At 46.3% G+C, this 17,921-nt stretch overlaps 1 protein-coding gene across 1 annotated transcript in view; it reads left to right on the top strand.

Annotated features, from left to right (window-relative positions):
- The window catches only part of ANO3 (anoctamin 3), a 1,465,374-nt gene that overhangs the window by 458,969 nt on the left and 988,484 nt on the right, over nucleotides 1-17,921 (top strand). The window contains exon 4 of the mRNA XM_086959492.1: nucleotides 2,391-2,491. Coding sequence (XP_086815618.1) covers nucleotides 2,391-2,491 — 101 coding nt within the window. The remainder of the gene's footprint in view (nucleotides 1-2,390; nucleotides 2,492-17,921) is intronic.

Raw genomic sequence — 17,921 nt, 5'->3', positions numbered from 1 at the left:
CTGCACCTGTGTGAGCGTCATGAAACCGTTGGTTAACGTGCGCGGTACAAATATTTTTAACGTAACGTAACGTGTGGCTGCCAACGTTCACGCATTGACCGGATCATCGCATCCCATCAAGCCGCTATTTTGTCGCATCACACCGGATCCTCGCCACGCATTGAGGCGCCATCTTGTTGCATTGTTCCTGAAATGCAGTAAGAAACTGATGCATCCCCCCTCTCTGGTAAGGAACAGACGCATCGCCTCCCCTGTGCTGCAGTAAGGAGAACAGGTGCGCCACTTCCCCCAAAGCAAGGAACTGATGCATCGCCTTCCCTGTGACCCGTTTGTTTGTTTTGCATGACATATCTAAGGTACATTGTTGGAAAAGTGTTGAATAAACAACGTGCATTGAATTGAACTATTTCTACCATTGTAGAGCCTATTTTGTTATACTGTATTGTGGATTTTTGCCATTGGTCTTGTTTAGATAAATAATTCTTATTTTTCTAAACTGGTTTACAAAAGGTCCCAGGAAGTTGTCAATATATCTGGATGTATTTTATAATAGTCTACCTATTGATGACTTTATGGTTCTCCCATATGGATTAGTCTGATTTGTATTCCTTTTTGGGAATCAAATAGGGCATTGATCCTCAAAGTACGCCCCCCTGACCTTTAAATGCGGCCCCTGGTTGAACAGCAGCACTAGGCTGCTGTTTACTTTACAGAGCCCTTATACTTATAAAGATATTAAATAAATGCTAAGCATTAATTTACAAACAAACTGAATTAAAAAAAAAAAGAAGCACAGAATCTGTAGTGCACCACTTGTCTTTAAAAATTAAAGTGTTGTTAAAGGTATTCTGCAACAAACGTGTAAAAATATGATGAAGTCCCTTCAAATTAAACATCAAATGATAAAAGTGCATTGCAATTTGTTTCTTTTAATGTGACAGTTTTCAGACATTAATTTAGAAACAAACATGTATTCCCCAGCCTCCCCATTACCCAGCCTCCATTTTCCCGCACAATAATTGCAATACACAAATTAAAATAGAACAATTGCCCAGGATCACACAGTGTGGTCAAGTGCGGAAGCTAGTATTGCTTCTAGGTGCAATTCAACCACTAGATTTACATGTCGCTCCACTACGCCCACCTTAATCATCCCAAGCCCCCGAATGCCACCATGCTAGCATCAGTGCTGCCCTCCGTCAAACCACAATTTACCTTTTTGGCCCCTGGGAAAATGTTTGCGAGTATCCATGAAATAGAGGATGGGTTTTTAGATTGGGTGCATTTAAGGCACTGATACTTCTACCAATCTATGAAACCTTGATATTTCTACCCCTCTTATTTGCCACAATATTCTTTGACTGGTCATAGACTTCTTGTCAATTTGCACACCGCAATTTCTGTCATTATGTTGCCTGTATTCTTTCTCCAGGATATATACATATTTTTAAATGCACAGTGGGGGGTTTCTCTAAGTATGGTTCAGCTTCACTTTCCTAAAAATGTTGACACCATGGGCAGATTTGCAAGAAATTTGGGAATGTACTAGCTTAGTCAGTTAAGGTTATGCATACCAATGTTTGTGCTGATCCGTGTAGGGGAAAAAGTTAATGGGGGAGTGAAACTCAAGTATTTCCATTACACATCCCACTGGAAATTTACTTGCATCCAGAGCAAAATTAGATGAATAGATGCTTGGCATGAAAATATAACGTTATTATGAATTCATGCTTTTTTGCTTTGGTGTACATCCATTCAGTAGTTTTTAAGATATAAGTTAAAAATAGTTTCCTGGAGATCATGCTTGGGTTAACATTTTAATATATCTCAGCTTTTTGAAATCACAAGTCAAAAAATCACGAATCCTATCAATCACATTTTTATTAAATGTGATTGTCCAGAAAATGGTTGAGAATTTCTTTAGCCAGCTTGAAATCTCAGTTTTTAACTAATTTGCAAAACTACTCTGTGGAAAACATGAGAGGTTCCTGACCTCGTGGGAGGAGTGAAGGCTACCCAGAGGCATAAGAAATTTGCAAATCCAACCCAAAAAGAGGAATGTAATCACTGGAATAGCTTTCCAGCAGAACAGAGACTACGAAAACCTAGTGAAAAAATTGCACATATATTGTGAGCATGAGATGCTCATTTTACTTGCTCAAAATTTATTTGCTCAAACCCCTTAAATATGTCATGAATCCACTGTGAATTTTCAAAGACAGCACATTGTATTTGAACACCAAATTTCCCTATGATAATGCAATATCCCTCGTTTTACAATACAGTAGGCATATACATAATATACTGATGGCTATGCAATCGAAAATGAATATTTACTAAGAGTAAGTAATGGTTTCACAGTTGTTTGTGTTTTTCCTTTTCCTGTATAGCCAGCACTTACCAACAGCGACATCATGTTCGTTAAAATCCATTGTCCATGGGAAACATTGTGCAAATATGCGGAGAGACTAAACATCAGAATGCCTTTTAGGTATAGTATTTAATCTTCTTTAATATATAACTACAATGACATATGAGTAATGCAGTGTTTTTTGATATTACTTATATCGTGCTCCATGTATTCTTCCACAGTATGGACTTCACATGCCATCAGTCTCTTTTTAAAAGCATGCTAAACTAATAGGGGGATTATGCAAACTTAATTGGAAATATTGCATTTTCTGCCACTGAGTTTTAAGTTTGTGTAGAGCACTAACTTCTCCAGTAGTCTTTGCAACTTAAACCAGAAACGCAAATGTAAATGATATAGAGTGGATTATCAGCATACTATATATGCTAAATAGACAAAAAATACTTGTTGAGATATAAGGTAAATGAGTGATAATGTCCTGATTGTCACTTTCATTCATAAAAGTTCAATAAGAAGATTTAAACATAGAGTTCATAAATATTGTGAAGGTAGCTGCACTATGCCTGTTGACCACCACCACAAACCGCAGCCCAGTATGTATAGCAGAAAATAACTGTGCAAGTTTAGTTGAAGAGCAGTATGAGTGAAACCTATTTTATTTTAGTAGTTTTATATAGCGCTAGTCTGACCCGAGGATATCGGAGCGCTTCACAGAGGATACATTGCGAAGATAACAAGAAAGTACAAGAAAGTGACAAAAATGCAAGTCAATATTGAGGTATCGGCTTTGTATTGGAGGAAACATCCGTTTCGTATTCTTCCCGAGATGGTGCAGGAGCGGAAAAAAGTCTGTACCTTCACTCTGAGCGCCCCTATCGGTTCCCTGGGGCACGGTTGAGGAACATGGTTTTGAGTTGGTTTTTGAATTTTACAAAGGAGGGGGTGGTTCTGATGTGGGGGGAATGGAGTTCCAGATTTTAGGTGCTCTTCCAGCGAAGGAATGAGTTGCAGTTTTTGTTTTTCGAGTTTTTGGCGGGATGAGAAGGAGTGAGTTGGAGCTTCTGAGGTTCCTGTCCTGACCGGCTTTTTTGAGTTTGGCCGCCAGGTATTCAGGTTTGCCGGTATGCAGGGCTTTATGAGTAAGGCATGCTATTCTGCAGCTGATCCTCATTTCAACTGGGAGCCACTTAAGTTCACTGAGAGCAGGAGAGATGTGGTCAAATTTCTTGATTCTGGTGACCATTCTGGCTGTCGCATTCAGATTTGTTTTGATGGGAGCCAGGTGTGACTTTGCAACTCCTGAGAGGACTGCGTTCCCATAGTCCAGCCTTGACAGTACCAACGATTGGATGAGCTGCTTGAGATCACAAGGTGGGATGAAGGGTTTTATTTTGTTTAAAAGTCTGAGGTTAAGGAAGGCGCTCTTAGCCGAATTCTCGATGGTGTCTGGGCATGTTTAGTTTCTGGTCTAGAGTGATGCCGAGTGATTTTACAGAGTCAGCAAGAGTGAGATTTCCATTCAGCGCATCTACGGATTTGAGCCATTCTGCAATTTGAGGGTTCTCCTCTTTATTCGAGATGAGAAGAATCTCGGTTTTGTTGGGGTTTAGTTTAAGATGATTCGAGGACAGCCAGTGTTGGATATCATACAGTACGTCATTGAGTTTTCTGACCCACTTGGGGGGGTCTTGCAAAGGTGTTTGAGAGAGAATATGTTGGTTGATATGGAATAGGATCATGTGGTGGTCCGACCAGTTCATGGGGAGAACGTGTTCGATCGAGATTGCGTCTTGTTTGCTGATAATAGCATCTAGGGTGGCTCCTTGTAATGCGTCTCCTCTGTGCAGTGTTGTGGAAGATTATGGTTGTCAAGAAGATTGGATAGCGTTTGGATTAGTGGATTACGTGTATCATTCCATCGCAGGTTAAGATCGCCAAGAATTAAGGAGTTGGAATCTCCAAGGGCACAGTTAGTAATCAGGTCTGCTAGTTGCTCCCCAAAGGCTGAGGTGTTGCCCGGTGGGTGGTACAGAAGGTGACAGAGCATTGATCCTTTATCTTTGGTCTTTATGTTTGCGGTAAGACATTCAAAGGTCTTGTATACGCACAAGTCTATTTCCATGATGGAAATGTTATCTTTATGGATGATGGCAACTCCACCCCCTCGTTGGTCTTTTCTGTCCTTATTGATAATGGAAAATCCTGGGGGGACAAGCATGTCTAGGCACAGTGAGGAGTGCTCCTTGAGCCAGGTCTCTGTGATGAATGCAATGTCAACGTCCTGCGACAGAATAGCTTCTGCTAGTTTAATTGCATGCATTGGTGCCGATCTACAGTTGATGAGCATGCAGTTGGTGGGAAGCTCTTTAGTGCTAGGCATCGTTTCCTTGGGAGCTCTGGGCAGGGCTGTGAGGAAATGTGTTCTAGGGAGTATAGGGCACGGAGGGTCTCTTCCGAGACCCGTGATCACTTGGATTTTGGATTTAGGGGAGTCAAAGGTGGGTGTGTCATATGAGGAAGCTAGGTCGGCTGCTTCTTTGTCAGACATTGCTGCTTTGAACCTCATAGGTCTAGAGGAGATGGGCTCAATGTCGGTATTTAAGTGAGTTTGAGCACTAGAGCCGCGGTCTCGGTTTCTTAGGATTTTTTGTGGCAGGTCATCCTACTCCCTTCTAGAGGGTCTCTGTACTTGTGTCACAGGGAAAGCAGCAGGCTTAGTGAGGCGCTGGTGGATGAGGGAGTCGTATGTAGGGGGAGACCTGTGGGGGTATTGTTGGGGACTTCGGGCCTTGTCGAGATTGGTGAGGATTTTGTTCAGGCCCCGGGAGATGGTTTCAAGTTTGAGTTCTAGTAAAACGATACGCTGCGTCATGGAGCTGTGTAAGGGAGTGGGGTCATCAAGGGGCTGGTTGGTCGGAGCAGTGACGGTAATGTTATTGGGGGACGAAGGCAGTCGAGTGGGTTCGAGGAGATGAGGAGGGTGGATCAAATTAGGAGGACGGGCTTGTTGACCTTTTGTTTGCCTGAATCAGAACAGTGCAGTTAGTGTAGATGGTCATAGACGCGCTCCCCCCTCTTGGTGAACGGTTAGGGAGCGAAGAGGTAAGTTTGCAGCTATGTGAGGTAGTAGTGGTTTTTGAGATGTGAAGTTGTGTTCCGAGGGAGGTGATCCATTCCTCTGGTCTTTCCGTGTGAAGGATCAGATCCATCCTAATCAGTCCTTTCTAGGGGCAGTGGTATGTGTTCGTAAATAGAGTTTCTATGTGTTGTCTAATCAGTTTCTGCTTGAGATTTCGTCTCGCTTTAGGGGGGGAGGTTGTGGGGAAGCTAATTGTGAATTTGCGTTGTGGGGTTTCAGGAGTGTCGGTGAGGGTTGGGTGGAGTGTGGTGCAAATACGGAGCCATAGCGGAAACTTCTGGGAGGAGGGGTGGTGGGTCAGCGAGGGGTTCAGGGCCGTATGAAAAGGCTTGGGCTCCTCGACTAGGGGGTGAGATGCGGACCGGCATGTAAGTTCGTGACGAGGAAGGAATTAGGCGTTAAGTTCAGAGACTTCTTCGGTTATGGATGGGAGGCCATCGGTAGCTTCTAGTTTGGTTAGCCTTGAATCAGAGGTTACAGATATGAGGTCTATATTGCTCAGTAACGAGGGGGTCCTGGGGCTTTGCGAGGCCTAGACATCCCAGTTGGAGGGAACCTGGGGAAGAGTAGTGGCCATCATGGCAACTGGCTTGGGCTGAGATCATGAGGCTTTGTGTAGGAGGAGCGCATTGCTGGAGGGGACTAGGGGTTGTCCTGAGTGGAATCACCTCATGAGGCAACTGATTTTGTCAGGACTGAATGAGGTCAGAGTTTTCAATGAAGCAGGCAGTTCTCAGAAAGGTGGGAGGCATCTCATAGTTGAATTTGAAAACTTATGTCACGGGGGCCGCCATCTTAGGGCCAAGCATCCAAGTTTGAGAGAGTGTGCTAATATGCTAGGGCTAGTATGAGAGATTTCCCGTAGACATAAGGGACCGGAGTCTTTGGAAGCCTCACCTCGCTTTCATTGTGGGCTGCATGGAGGTGGTATCGAGTCTTACGGGTCCGCCATCTTGGGGACAGGCATCATGGAGCACTGGATGCGCTTCCTTTCTGTCCTGCGCGCCCGGGTTGGAGGATAGACAGGCCGGGGTGAGAGGAGGCGAGAGGAAGCACTCCGTGGCGGTCAACCGAGGCAGAGCTCATCCTTAAGCCCCATTACCTCGTTGTGAGATCTGCGTCCAGTCGCGGGGAGCCGCCATCTTGGGGCCAGGCGTCGGCTCCGTGACCGTGATCTCCGTGGCGTTGGCGGAGCACTCAAAGATCCAGGACGAGGTGAAGCCCGGTCATCCAATGTGGAGTCCACCGGCCGCGGCAAGCTATCGTCGTGGGGGAGGCACCAGGTATGTGCACGGTGGACAGAGTCCGGTGCTTGGGTCACCCAATGTGGAGTCCGCCAGCTGCTCCCTTCCGGGGCATCTGTTCCGACCCTGGAGGCAGCGAGGCACGGATTCCTGCATTAGGATCTATGTGCTCTATATGCGGCACACTATATATATATATTTATATATATTACCTACTGGCGATCGCCAGTAGGTAGTTATAGTTAGGACCTTGTTTCTATTCAAAAAGTATTTTTTCTTTTCCCAATAACTTTGGCGCCGGTTGACGAATCTTTGCAAAATTTTCAAAACTAGTGGGGCACTCCGGTCAGCTCCTATCTTAAAGGTTTTGGGGTGATTCAGCAAGCGGGGGTTGAGAAAAAAAGGGGGGTCCCAAAACATGTTTTCTCCATGTTAATTCCCATTGGAAACTTTAGACACGGATACAGCCGGAACTGCTTAACGGAATTACACCAAATTTGGCAAAAAGGTAGCCTTTGTTTCAGAAGGAACTCTTTTTGTTAAAAGGTGTAAATCCGTTCAGTAGTTTCTGAGAAATTAAAAAAAGATTGAAAATTGCATTTCCCATAGGAAACTTTAGACACAGCTACAGCTCGAACTGCTGAACGAAATTACACCAAATTTGGCACAAAGGTAGCCCTTGTTTCAGAAAGAACTCTTCTTCTTAAATAGTTCAAACCGTTCAGTAGTTGCTGAGAAAATCAAAAGTTTCTATACATAGAGGCACAGTGGATTCGCGCACCGTCCCGATCACGAGCTGCATTCTAATTGGCTGTCAACACTTCAAACCAGGAAGTGTTGGCAGCCATCTTGTGCCTTAGTAGGACCGAGGTACTTGAAAACAGAAAAACAAAGGTGGCAAACAAGAAAAGGGGGCAAGGTAGAAACACTCTGACCCCCTAGGCCTGCTCAGGGGGTCCCACAAGGACCCCCAGGGCCCGCCCAATTTCTTTTTTTTTAATCGCCCGAATTCGTGCTAGGTACGTGAAGCCGGCCGAAAAAATGTAAAAAAACAAAGCGCGGTCTCCCGCGCTTCATTTAATTGAAGCCCGGGGTGGGCCAGGTCCTGGGGCCAGTAAAAAACATTTGTGGGGGGCCCATGCTCCCGTAGCCCCTCTAAGGCCTCCCAAAGCCCTGGAAGTCCACCACCCAGGAGGTGGGGAGTCAGCAGGACCGTGGGGGAATTGGGGACGCATATATGGCCTCCCTCCCCATGATAAAAAATTAACTGAAAAAAAACGACCCCAAGGACGGCCCTGGGGATGGGGTCCCAGGGGCCACAATTGGCCAGAGGAGGGGGTCCACGCAGCCCCCTCCAATATTTTTCATTAAAAAAAAACACTGGACTTGACGCGGGGGATGGTATCCCAGGGGCCAAATACTGCCTCGGGAGGGGTGCCACGCTGCCCCCTTCCATTATTAAAAAAAAAATAGGGGTCAGGCCCTGGGGGATGGGGGACCCAGGGCCAAGAAAATAAGAAAGGACAGGGGGGACACACAGCTCCCCTTCTTGAAAAATACATTTTAAAAAAAGACTGTCATCACTCTGCAAACGTGCCCCCTGGCGCGTTTTTAGATGGGGAACTAATTCCCCTTGAATACTGGGGGTCCCTGGTGTCCAACTAGCCCACCAGGAACCTCCAGTATGCGCCAGGGGCTGCCTTGCAGAGAGGTGCGCAGAGGCCACTCCCCTTTTTACACCTCTGCATTGAAGCTCTGTGGCACTTACTAGAGATTCCTGCTGGACTAGCTGGACGCCAGGGACCTTCAGGATTTAAGGGGTCTTTATTCCCCAACTTAAAATGTGGCAGGAGGCGTGTTTGGACAGTGATGAAGGGAGAGGGGGGGGCCTGAGGTGACATGTGTGCAAACACGCCCTGTGGCGCGTTTTAAGTTGGAGAATTAATTCCTCTTCAATCTTGAGGGTTCCAGAGATCCAATTAACCCATCATGTACCTCCAGTAAGCGCCACAGAGCTGCGTTGCAGAGTGGTGTAAAAAGGGGGGTGGCCTGGGCCACCTCTCTGCAACGCAGCACAGTGGTGCTTACTGGCGGTACCTACTGGGATTGTTGACCCCCAGGGGCCCTCAGGATTGAAGGGGAATTCATTCCCCCAACTTAAAATGCACCACGGGGCGCATTTGCACAGTGGTGAAGGGGCCGGGCCTGAGGTGACATGTGTGCAAACATGCCCTGTGTTGCGTTTTAAGTTGTGGAATTAATTCCTCTTCAATCCTGAGGGTCCATGGGGGCCAACAACCACACCAGGTACCTCCAGTAAGCACCACTGCGCTACGTTGCAGAGAGGTGGGCCAGGCCATGCCCCTTTTTACACCTCTCTGCATTGCAGCTCTGTGGCTCTTACTGGTGGTACTGATTGGCTAGTTGGACCCCAGGGACCATCAGGATTTAAGAGGACTTAATTTCCCAACTTAAAACGTCCACAGGGCGTTTTTGCACACATGTCACCTCAGGCCCCCCCTCTCTTCAAAACTGTACAAACATGCCCTGTTGCGTAGTTTTAATCCCCCTGCCCTATTGTGTACTAGAGCCTTATAGAGGAGATCATGCTAATCACAGGGAACCCCATCGCATAGTGTTCCCTAGTGGATGTAGGTGTTTTCACTGTATTCTAAGTGTCTTTTAGCATAGTACTGGCTCTAGGCCTGGTAGTTACCAGCAGTACCTGTCTGAAAAAGTTGTGGGAACAGGATGAGTTTGGAAGAAGGCCTCTTTCTGCTCCTCTGTTGGTTCTTTCTGCACATGTCTTGGTTCTTCCTGCACTTTTCTTCGTCTTTGTTGACTTCTGTCACTTCTTTCTGCAGTTCTTTTGCTTCTTTCTGTGTGTTTTTTCTTCTTTCTTCACATGTCCTACCTCTGTAGGCATAGTTAGAAACTAGCATTTAAAAAACCTTTTAAATTCACTGAAAAAACCATAGGTTTCAGGCACGTTATAGTTAGATATTAGAATTTAAAAAACCTTTGAAATTTACTGAAAAAAACGTAGCTTTCAGGCACGTTATAGTTAGAAATTAGCATTTAAAAAATCTTAGAAATTCATTGAAAAAACCATAGGTTTCAGGGTCGTTATAGTTAGTTGGACATTTCACTCGTACAAAACCAGTGAAATTCCCTGTTATAGTTAGTTCAGCAAACTAAAACTCATGTCCCCGCAATGCACTGCTGATGACGTCACATATTACATCACTCATGACATGGTCAGTGACATCACTGATGACATCTCAAATGAATCACTGATGACATCATCCATGTGATAATTTGATGCATCTTCTCACACCCTAAACTATCCTTTAATACACCCACTCTAAATTACATACTGCCATTCTCAAAACCATAGACACTCCTACAGCAATAACTTCATACACATTCACTGATTCTTAGGTTTACACACACATCCACACACTCGTACAGAAACTCATACTTATAGTCACTCAGTACAGGACTATCATATGAACTTATACACCTATATAGACACTCACACACCACCACTCATCCATAGAGGTACTCACACACCTAGTCAATCATGCAAATAATTAATCACACTGCCATTTACTCACCTATACAGTGATAAGCACACCAGCTCACTTACTCATACAAATACTAGCATATTCTTACACTCTTATACAATCACTTATACAAGCACACACTCATCCATACAGCCACTCTCACAATCACACACTCTCACTTATAGCTGTATATATACTCCAACACACATATATACAGCTATTCACTTATGTAGTTACTCACACATGTACCACTGAGATATACAGTTACTCACTAACACACCCATACACACACTCACCCACTCATACAGTCCATCACAGATGCACTTTTAAAACCATGCACCCAGTGAATCACCCACTCACACATCTATTCACAGAGTCACACACACCCCACCCACATAAACACTCAGGCACCCATACAGATACTCAGACAACCAATCAATAACCCATATAGACACTCATGTAGCTATTCGCAAACCCATGTAGCCGCTTACACACCAACAGACAGACGGACACAGACATTCACGTATATCAATCAATCAATCAATCATGTCACTTGTAAAGTGCACTACTTACCTGTGAGGGTCTCAAGGTGCAGGGGGTGGGGGGTGCTGCTACTGTTCAAAGACCCAGGTCTTAAGGAGTCTTCTGAAGGTCAATAGGTCTTGGGTCTGCCGTAGGTGGGTGGGGAGGGTGTTACAGGTCTTGGCGGTGAGGTGGGAGAAAGATCTGCTGCCGGCCTTCGTTCTTTGGATGTGGGGGACAGCGGTGTGGGTGAGGCCGGTGGAGCAGAGCTTGCGGGTGGGGGTGTAGAAGCTGAGTCATCTGTTGAGGTATGCTGGTCTGGTGTTGTGGAGTGCTTTGTGTGTGTGGGTGAGGAGCTTGAAGGTTATCCTCTTATTGACGGGTAGCCAGTGCAAGTCTCTCAGGTGGAGTGAGATGTGGCTACATTTGGGGATGTTGAGGATCAGGCGTGCAGTGGCGTTCTTGATGCGTTGCAGCCGTCTCAGGAGTTTGGCCGAGGTTCCTACGTAGAGGGCGTTCCTGTAGTCCAACCTGCTGCTGACGAGGGCCTGGCTCACCGTTCTTCTAATTTCGGTGGGGATCCATTTGTAGATCCTGGGGAGCATGCGGAGGGTGTTGACGCAGGAGGTCGAGACGGCGTTGACCTGCTTAGTCATGGAGAGGATGGAGTCGAGGATGACCCCTAGGTTGCGTGCGTGGTTGGTGGAGCTGTTCCCAGTGTGGTCGGCCACCAGGAGTCGTCCCAGGCCAAAGGGGTGGCTCCAAGGATGAGGACCTCCATCTTGTCCGAGTTCAGCTTCAGTCGGCTGTTCCTCATCCATTTAGTGATGACCTTCATTCCTTCATGGAGGTTGGATTTGGTGGTGTGAGGGTCTTTGGTGAGGGAGAGGATCAGCTGGGTGTCATCAGCTTAGGAGATGATGTTGAGGTCATGCTGTCGGGTAACGTGGGCGAGAGGTGCCATGTAGATGTTGAACAGCGTTGGGCTGAGGGATGAGCCTTGAGGTACGCCGCAGATGATCTCGGTGGTATTGGAGCGGAAGGAGGAGAGGCAGATGCTCTTTGTTCTGCTACAGAGGAATGATGTGTTCCAGCCCAGGGCCTTCTCTTGGATCCCGGCGCCGTGTAGGCGTGTTCGTAGTGTGTGGTGGCAGACCATGTCGATGGCGGCTAACAGGCAAACTAAACACAAGGGGTACCTCTAGAGGGACCTATATTTCTTTTACAAGGAATAAATCCTAACAACGTTCACAATAAAAGGATGCTAAAGAGGGAAGCCAGAACTTTAAAGTATTATCAAAACATATTTTTATTTCTTTTTTCTTTAAATATTGGTTTGAAAATATTTGTGCATTTATACATTTCATTTTGTCGTATAACATCATTGACAAAAGTTCATCCACATTCGTAATACAAATTGTATAATGAGATAAAGTGCAAGTTAAGAAAATGAAAGGAAAGAAAAAAGCCCCTAACAGTCTAATATATTCCTACCATACATACATCCATTCTTACATACCAGTCATACCTTTACAAAAGTTTAAAAAACATACCTAACAACATAGACACAGAAACTAAACACAATGAGACAAAAAACCCAAAGGTGTACCTGATGGTTTACAGTTAGAACCTAGATCAAACAGTTCTGCCAATTTATACTTGGTCTGTGTGTCATTGACCAATCTATATCCAGATTGTGGATGTACGGCCGACGTACGTTTCGGTGATGATGTCACCTTCCTCAGGGCCAGGAAAAAACATGTAGCAGACTAACATATATACAAAATCTGTACACGTGTTAAAAGAACAGGGGCATTGCAAAATTTTATTCTTTTTGTATTAGGGATTCTTTTAGATACACATAGATTGGGATTATGTAGAAAAACGGCATGGGATACTGCTTCTAGCTGCTGACAGCAGTGAGATTTCTGTACTGCACGTAGTGCATTACATGACAAAGATCCACAGGAAGATAGCAGAAAAATTGCTCCGGTATATGTTGATAAGAATGAGGCGTTTGTATCTGGAAGAAGTGTATCATCTAGTAAATCTGGTTCTTTGACTTTATGATTCCTGAAGTGTGAGATTTCATGGGAGGCAGCCACTACACCTTCTTAGGAGAGAGCTGACGCCGTAGCATGGGGTTCCTGGGTCTGTCCGCAAGACCAAGTATAAATTGGCAGAACTGTTTGATCTAGGTTCTAACTGTAAACCATCAAGTACACCTTTGGGTTTTTTGTCTCATTGTGTTTAGTTTCTGTGTCTATGTTGTTAGGTATGTTTTTTAAACTTTTGTAAAGGTATGACTGGTATGTAAGAATGGCTGTATGTATGGTAGGAATATATTAGACTGTTAGGGGCTTTTTTCTTTCCTTTCATTTTCTTAGCTTGCACTTTATCTCATTATACAATTTGTATTACGAATGTGGATGAACTTTTGTCAATGATGTTATACGACAAAATGAAATGTATAAATGCACAAATATTTTCAAACCAATATTTAAAGAAAAAATAAATAAAAATATGTTTTGATAATACTTTAAAGTTCTGGCTTCCCTCTTTAGCATCCTTTTATTGTGAACGTTGTTAGGATTTATTCCTTGTAAAAGAAATATAGGTCCCTCTAGAGGTACCCGTTGTGTTTAGTTTGCCTTTATCTCCCCCCTCTGGACCTCAAATTAACTGGGAGAACTCTTCCTCTTCGCCGATGGCGGCTAACAGGTCCAGGAAGATGAGGGCCGCTATTTCTCAGTTGTCTAGCAGGGTCCTGATGTCATCGGTGGTGGCGATGAGGGTGGTTTCGGTGCTGTGGTTTCTGAGGAACCCGTACTAGGATGGGTCCAGGATGCTGTTCTCCTCGAGGTAGCGGGTCAGTTGTTTGTTGATGGTTTTTTCGATGACCTTCGCTGGGAACAGGAGCAGTTATATGGGCCGGAATGTTTGAGGTGCTTCGGGTCCGCTTTGGGTTTCTTGAGTAAGGCGTTGATCTAGGCATGCTTCCAGCTTCCCGGGAAGATTGCTATCTCGAAGGAGTTGTTGATTACTTTCCGGAGATGGGGTGCGATGGCTGTGCTTGCTTTGTTGAAGACGTGGTGTGGGCATTGGTCTAGCGGAGATCCGGAGTGAATGGTGTTCATGAATTTGCTGGTGTCCTCGTCGTTGATGTTGCACGCCATACGTTGGTGACCGCGCAATGGATTCAGTCCTTGCCCCGCACTATTTCTAATTGAAGGCAAGCTGTGCCCCCTCCCGACCGCCAGATCTTTTACCGGGCGTTCTCATCTCTTAACACGTCTCCGTATTTACCTATTTACAAATTCAGAAATTCCGTACCGTGCGAAGCTGTTCTTTCATCCATGTAGCGACTATGTGCTTTCTGCAGAAATGGATCGACCCAGTCCATGTCCTGAGGAGAACCCTTAACCTCTTGGTGGTTCGAAACGCGTAGACTTCCATCCTGTGTAAAGGAAGAAGGGTGCAGCTAGGGAATCAGCAATACTACTTTTTTCCCCCTGGTTTTGCAATCCTAAAAACATCCAAACACAGTTTTAATGAGACAGGCAGGCAGTATTACTCATTCTCCTTGTCCGCCTGCCTGTTTTGGTTAACAATTGTAAGAACTGGCATATATGTTAAATGTTTTCATACTTCAATTGATTTGTGTATAGTACATTTTTTGGTGTATCTGAATTTTGAGTACTTATTGTGTACAGTTTCTAAACTTGTATATATTGCGCACATACTTTTGTCTGAATGTTTACTTGATTGTTTTGACAAATGTGCCCTTGAAAACATGCTGATAAGACAACCAAATTTTGACAAAAAATAATAAAAAAGTTTTTCTAATAAACCCTGTGTATCACTCAGTACAGGCAGGCTGGGTGTACTCCAAATCATTAGATAAGCAATCCTGACTGGCTACTTTGTTCTGTTTTCGTAGGTCCAGGAGAGAAAGCGGTTGGTCTGGGTGGTGGTCGTGGGGGCGGGGGTCTCGGTGGTTGTCGGGGCAGCTGCGGCGTCAAAGCTGTCATGGATGTCGGCGATCTTGCGGTGGAAGAAGGTGGCCAGGGAGTCGCACAGGTCATGCGAGGGTGGGATGTCGTTGGTGTTGGAGCTTGCGTTGGAGAGTTCCTTCACGATGTTGAAGAGCTCCTTGCTGTTGTGTGCGTTGTTATCTAGGCAGTCTTTGAATGAGGCCCTTTTGGTGGACCTGATGAGGTGATGGTGTCTGCGGATGATGTCCTTGTGGGCTGCGTAGCTGTCTGGTGTTCGTTCGCAGAGCCAGTTCTTCTCCAGTTTTCGGCATGTTCGTTTGGAGGCGTGGAGGTCTTCGGTGAACCAGTTGGCTTTCTTGCTGGTGTGGCTGTTGGGGGGATTCTTGAGTGGGGCGAGGGTGTTGGCGCAGTCATCGATCCACTGTCTGAAGTTGCGGGCGGCGGTGTCGAGGTCGGTGGGGTCGGCGTTTGGGCTCTGGGCGAGGATGGTGGATAGCTGGTCTTCGGTGATTTTGCTCCAGCAGCAACGAGGCATCTGTTGGGTGCGGTGGTGCATGGTGGGCTTCCTGAAGGTGGAGTGGATGCAGTGATGGTAGGTCCAGTGGGGTTCGGTGGTGTGGCTGAAGGAGACGTTGGGGCTTGTGGAGAAGATGAGGTCAAGCGTGTGGCCGGCAGCATGGGTGGGTGTTGTCACAAGCTGTCGGAGTCCAAGGTTGGGGAGGTTGACGATCAGGGTGGTGGAGTTGGTGTAGTTGTTGTTCTCGAGGTGGAAGTTCAGGTCTCTGAGTAGGATGTAGTCCGTGGAGGCGAGGGCGTGTGTGCTGATGAAGTCGGCGATGGAGTCGCTGAACTGTGGTTGGGGTCCCGGCGGTCTGTAGACGAGGGTTCCTCTGAGGGTGGTGTTGGGGTAGGTGTGGATCTGGAAGTGCAGGTGTTCGGCGGTGCTGAGGGTGTCGTCGGTGTTGGTCGAGACTCTGAGGGTGTTCTTGTGGACGATGGCAATTCCTCCTCCTACTACGTTGGTGCGATCCCTGCGGGTGATCTTGTAGCCATCTGGGATGGCTATGGCGTTGTTGGGTGCCGAGGCGGGGTTTAGCCAGGTCTCTGTCAGGTAGGCGACGTCTGGTGAAGTTGAGTCGAGAAGGTCCCAGAGTTCAATGGCGTGTTTGCGGGCGGAGCGGGTGTTGAGGAGGATGCATATGCGGTAGTTGTGTTCTTTCCTGGGTGGAGGTTTGGTGGGTCAGATGCTAGTGAAGCTGAAGTTTTGGCAGGTGAAGTGTCCTTGGGTGTGCTTCAGGGTGGCCCGGTAGCAGGTGTGTTCTCGTCCGGGGTTGAGTGCGTGGAGGGTTCTGGCATCGTGGCGGAGTCGGGTGTTGTAGCGTTTGTGGGGACTAGGGGTTCTGGGGCAGCTGGGAGGGGGGAGCGGACGAATGGGATCGGGGGCTGGGGCGGGGGCGGGGCCGCAGGGGATGCAGCGGTTGGAAGTGGGACCAGCGAGGGAACAACGGCAAAAACAGGCACAAAGGGACAAGGAGGAGAAATAAATACAATAAATTCAATACTAAACACCAGAAGGGCACTATAAAAACGGGCAAAAGCGCAAAGCAGGAATGGAAATCGTCAAAAAAAAACCTAAGGCCTACCACTGGCCACCAGGGATGAGGCAAAGGTGGTAACCTGTGGGTGGAGGCGGGCATCGAACTTGGCAGCAGCTGGGCTGGAGCACAGGTGCAGTCCGGTGGAGCTACGTGACATGGGGAGTGACCTGCCTGGAAGCAGGGTCAAGGGTAATTCAGTAAGATACATTTAATCACTCACTTATAGAGTCAGTCACGCACCTACTAAATTATCCATTCAGACCCTTATACAGCTACTCATTCTTAAATACGCCTTTCCCTATATACATGAAACATATTTAACCTTTACAGAGACACACAGTCACTGGATGATGTCATCAGTGATGTCACTGACCATGTCATGATTGATGTAATATGTGACGTCATCAGCAGTGCATTGAGGGAGCGCGAGTTATAATTAGCTGAACTAACTATAACGGGCAATTTCACTGGTTTTGTATGAGTGAAATGTCCAACTAACTATAACGCCCCTGAAACCAATGTTTTTTTCAGTGAATATATATATATATATCAATGTGATCAAGGGCAGTCTGTCCCTGGCCCAGTGCATCATGGGAACAGGGCAGACTAAACTACCAAGCCAATTCTTCACCAGAAAGGAGACAAGCTACCGGGGACCGGTTTCTGGCATTTCAGCCTTCTTCGGCCCGGCTTGCTTGAATCCTGATGGAGCAGTGAGAAAGGGACTCATGTCTGAGTATACCCTGCCACACCTATAGTGGCCAAAAACGATTTAAAAAAGGGGGTGGTGATGAACAGAGTGTCTGAGTTAAACAGACCACTCTTACCCAGTCCAAAGATCAGGGCTTGATCCATCACCGTTATTTATCTCACTGCCCCATCCCAGCTCAGAACCTGGCTATATGCAAATCAGTCTGTCCCTGGCCCAGTGCATCATGGGAACAGGGCAGACTAAACTACCAAGCCAATTCTTCACCAGAAAGGAGACAAGCTACCGGGGACCGGTTTCTGGCATTTCAGCCTTCTTCGGCCCGGCTTGCTTGAATCCTGATGGAGCAGTGAGAAAGGGACTCATGTCTGAGTATACCCTGCCACACCTATAGTGGCCAAAAACGATTTAAAAAAGGGGGTGGTGATGAACAGAGTGTCTGAGTTAAACAGACCACTCTTACCCAGTCCAAAGATCAGGGCTTGATCCATCACCGTTATTTATCTCACTGCCCCATCCCAGCTCAGAACCTGGCTATATGCAAATCAGTCTGTCCCTGGCCCAGTGCATCATGGGAACAGGGCAGACTAAACTACCAAGCCAATTCTTCACCAGAAAGGAGACAAGCTACCGGGGACCGGTTTCTGGCATTTCAGCCTTCTTCGGCCCGGCTTGCTTGAATCCTGATTGAGCAGTGAGAAAGGGACTCATGTCTGAGTATACCCTGCCACACCTATAGTGGCCAAAAACGATTTAAAAAAGGGGGTGGTGATGAAC

Source organism: Lissotriton vulgaris, chromosome 2_2 (genome assembly GCF_964263255.1).
Source record: "Lissotriton vulgaris chromosome 2_2, aLisVul1.2, whole genome shotgun sequence".
NCBI lineage: Eukaryota > Metazoa > Chordata > Amphibia > Caudata > Salamandridae > Lissotriton > Lissotriton vulgaris.
Note: the sequence above shows the minus strand (reverse complement) of the source record. Positions and strands in the feature narration are given on the sequence as shown.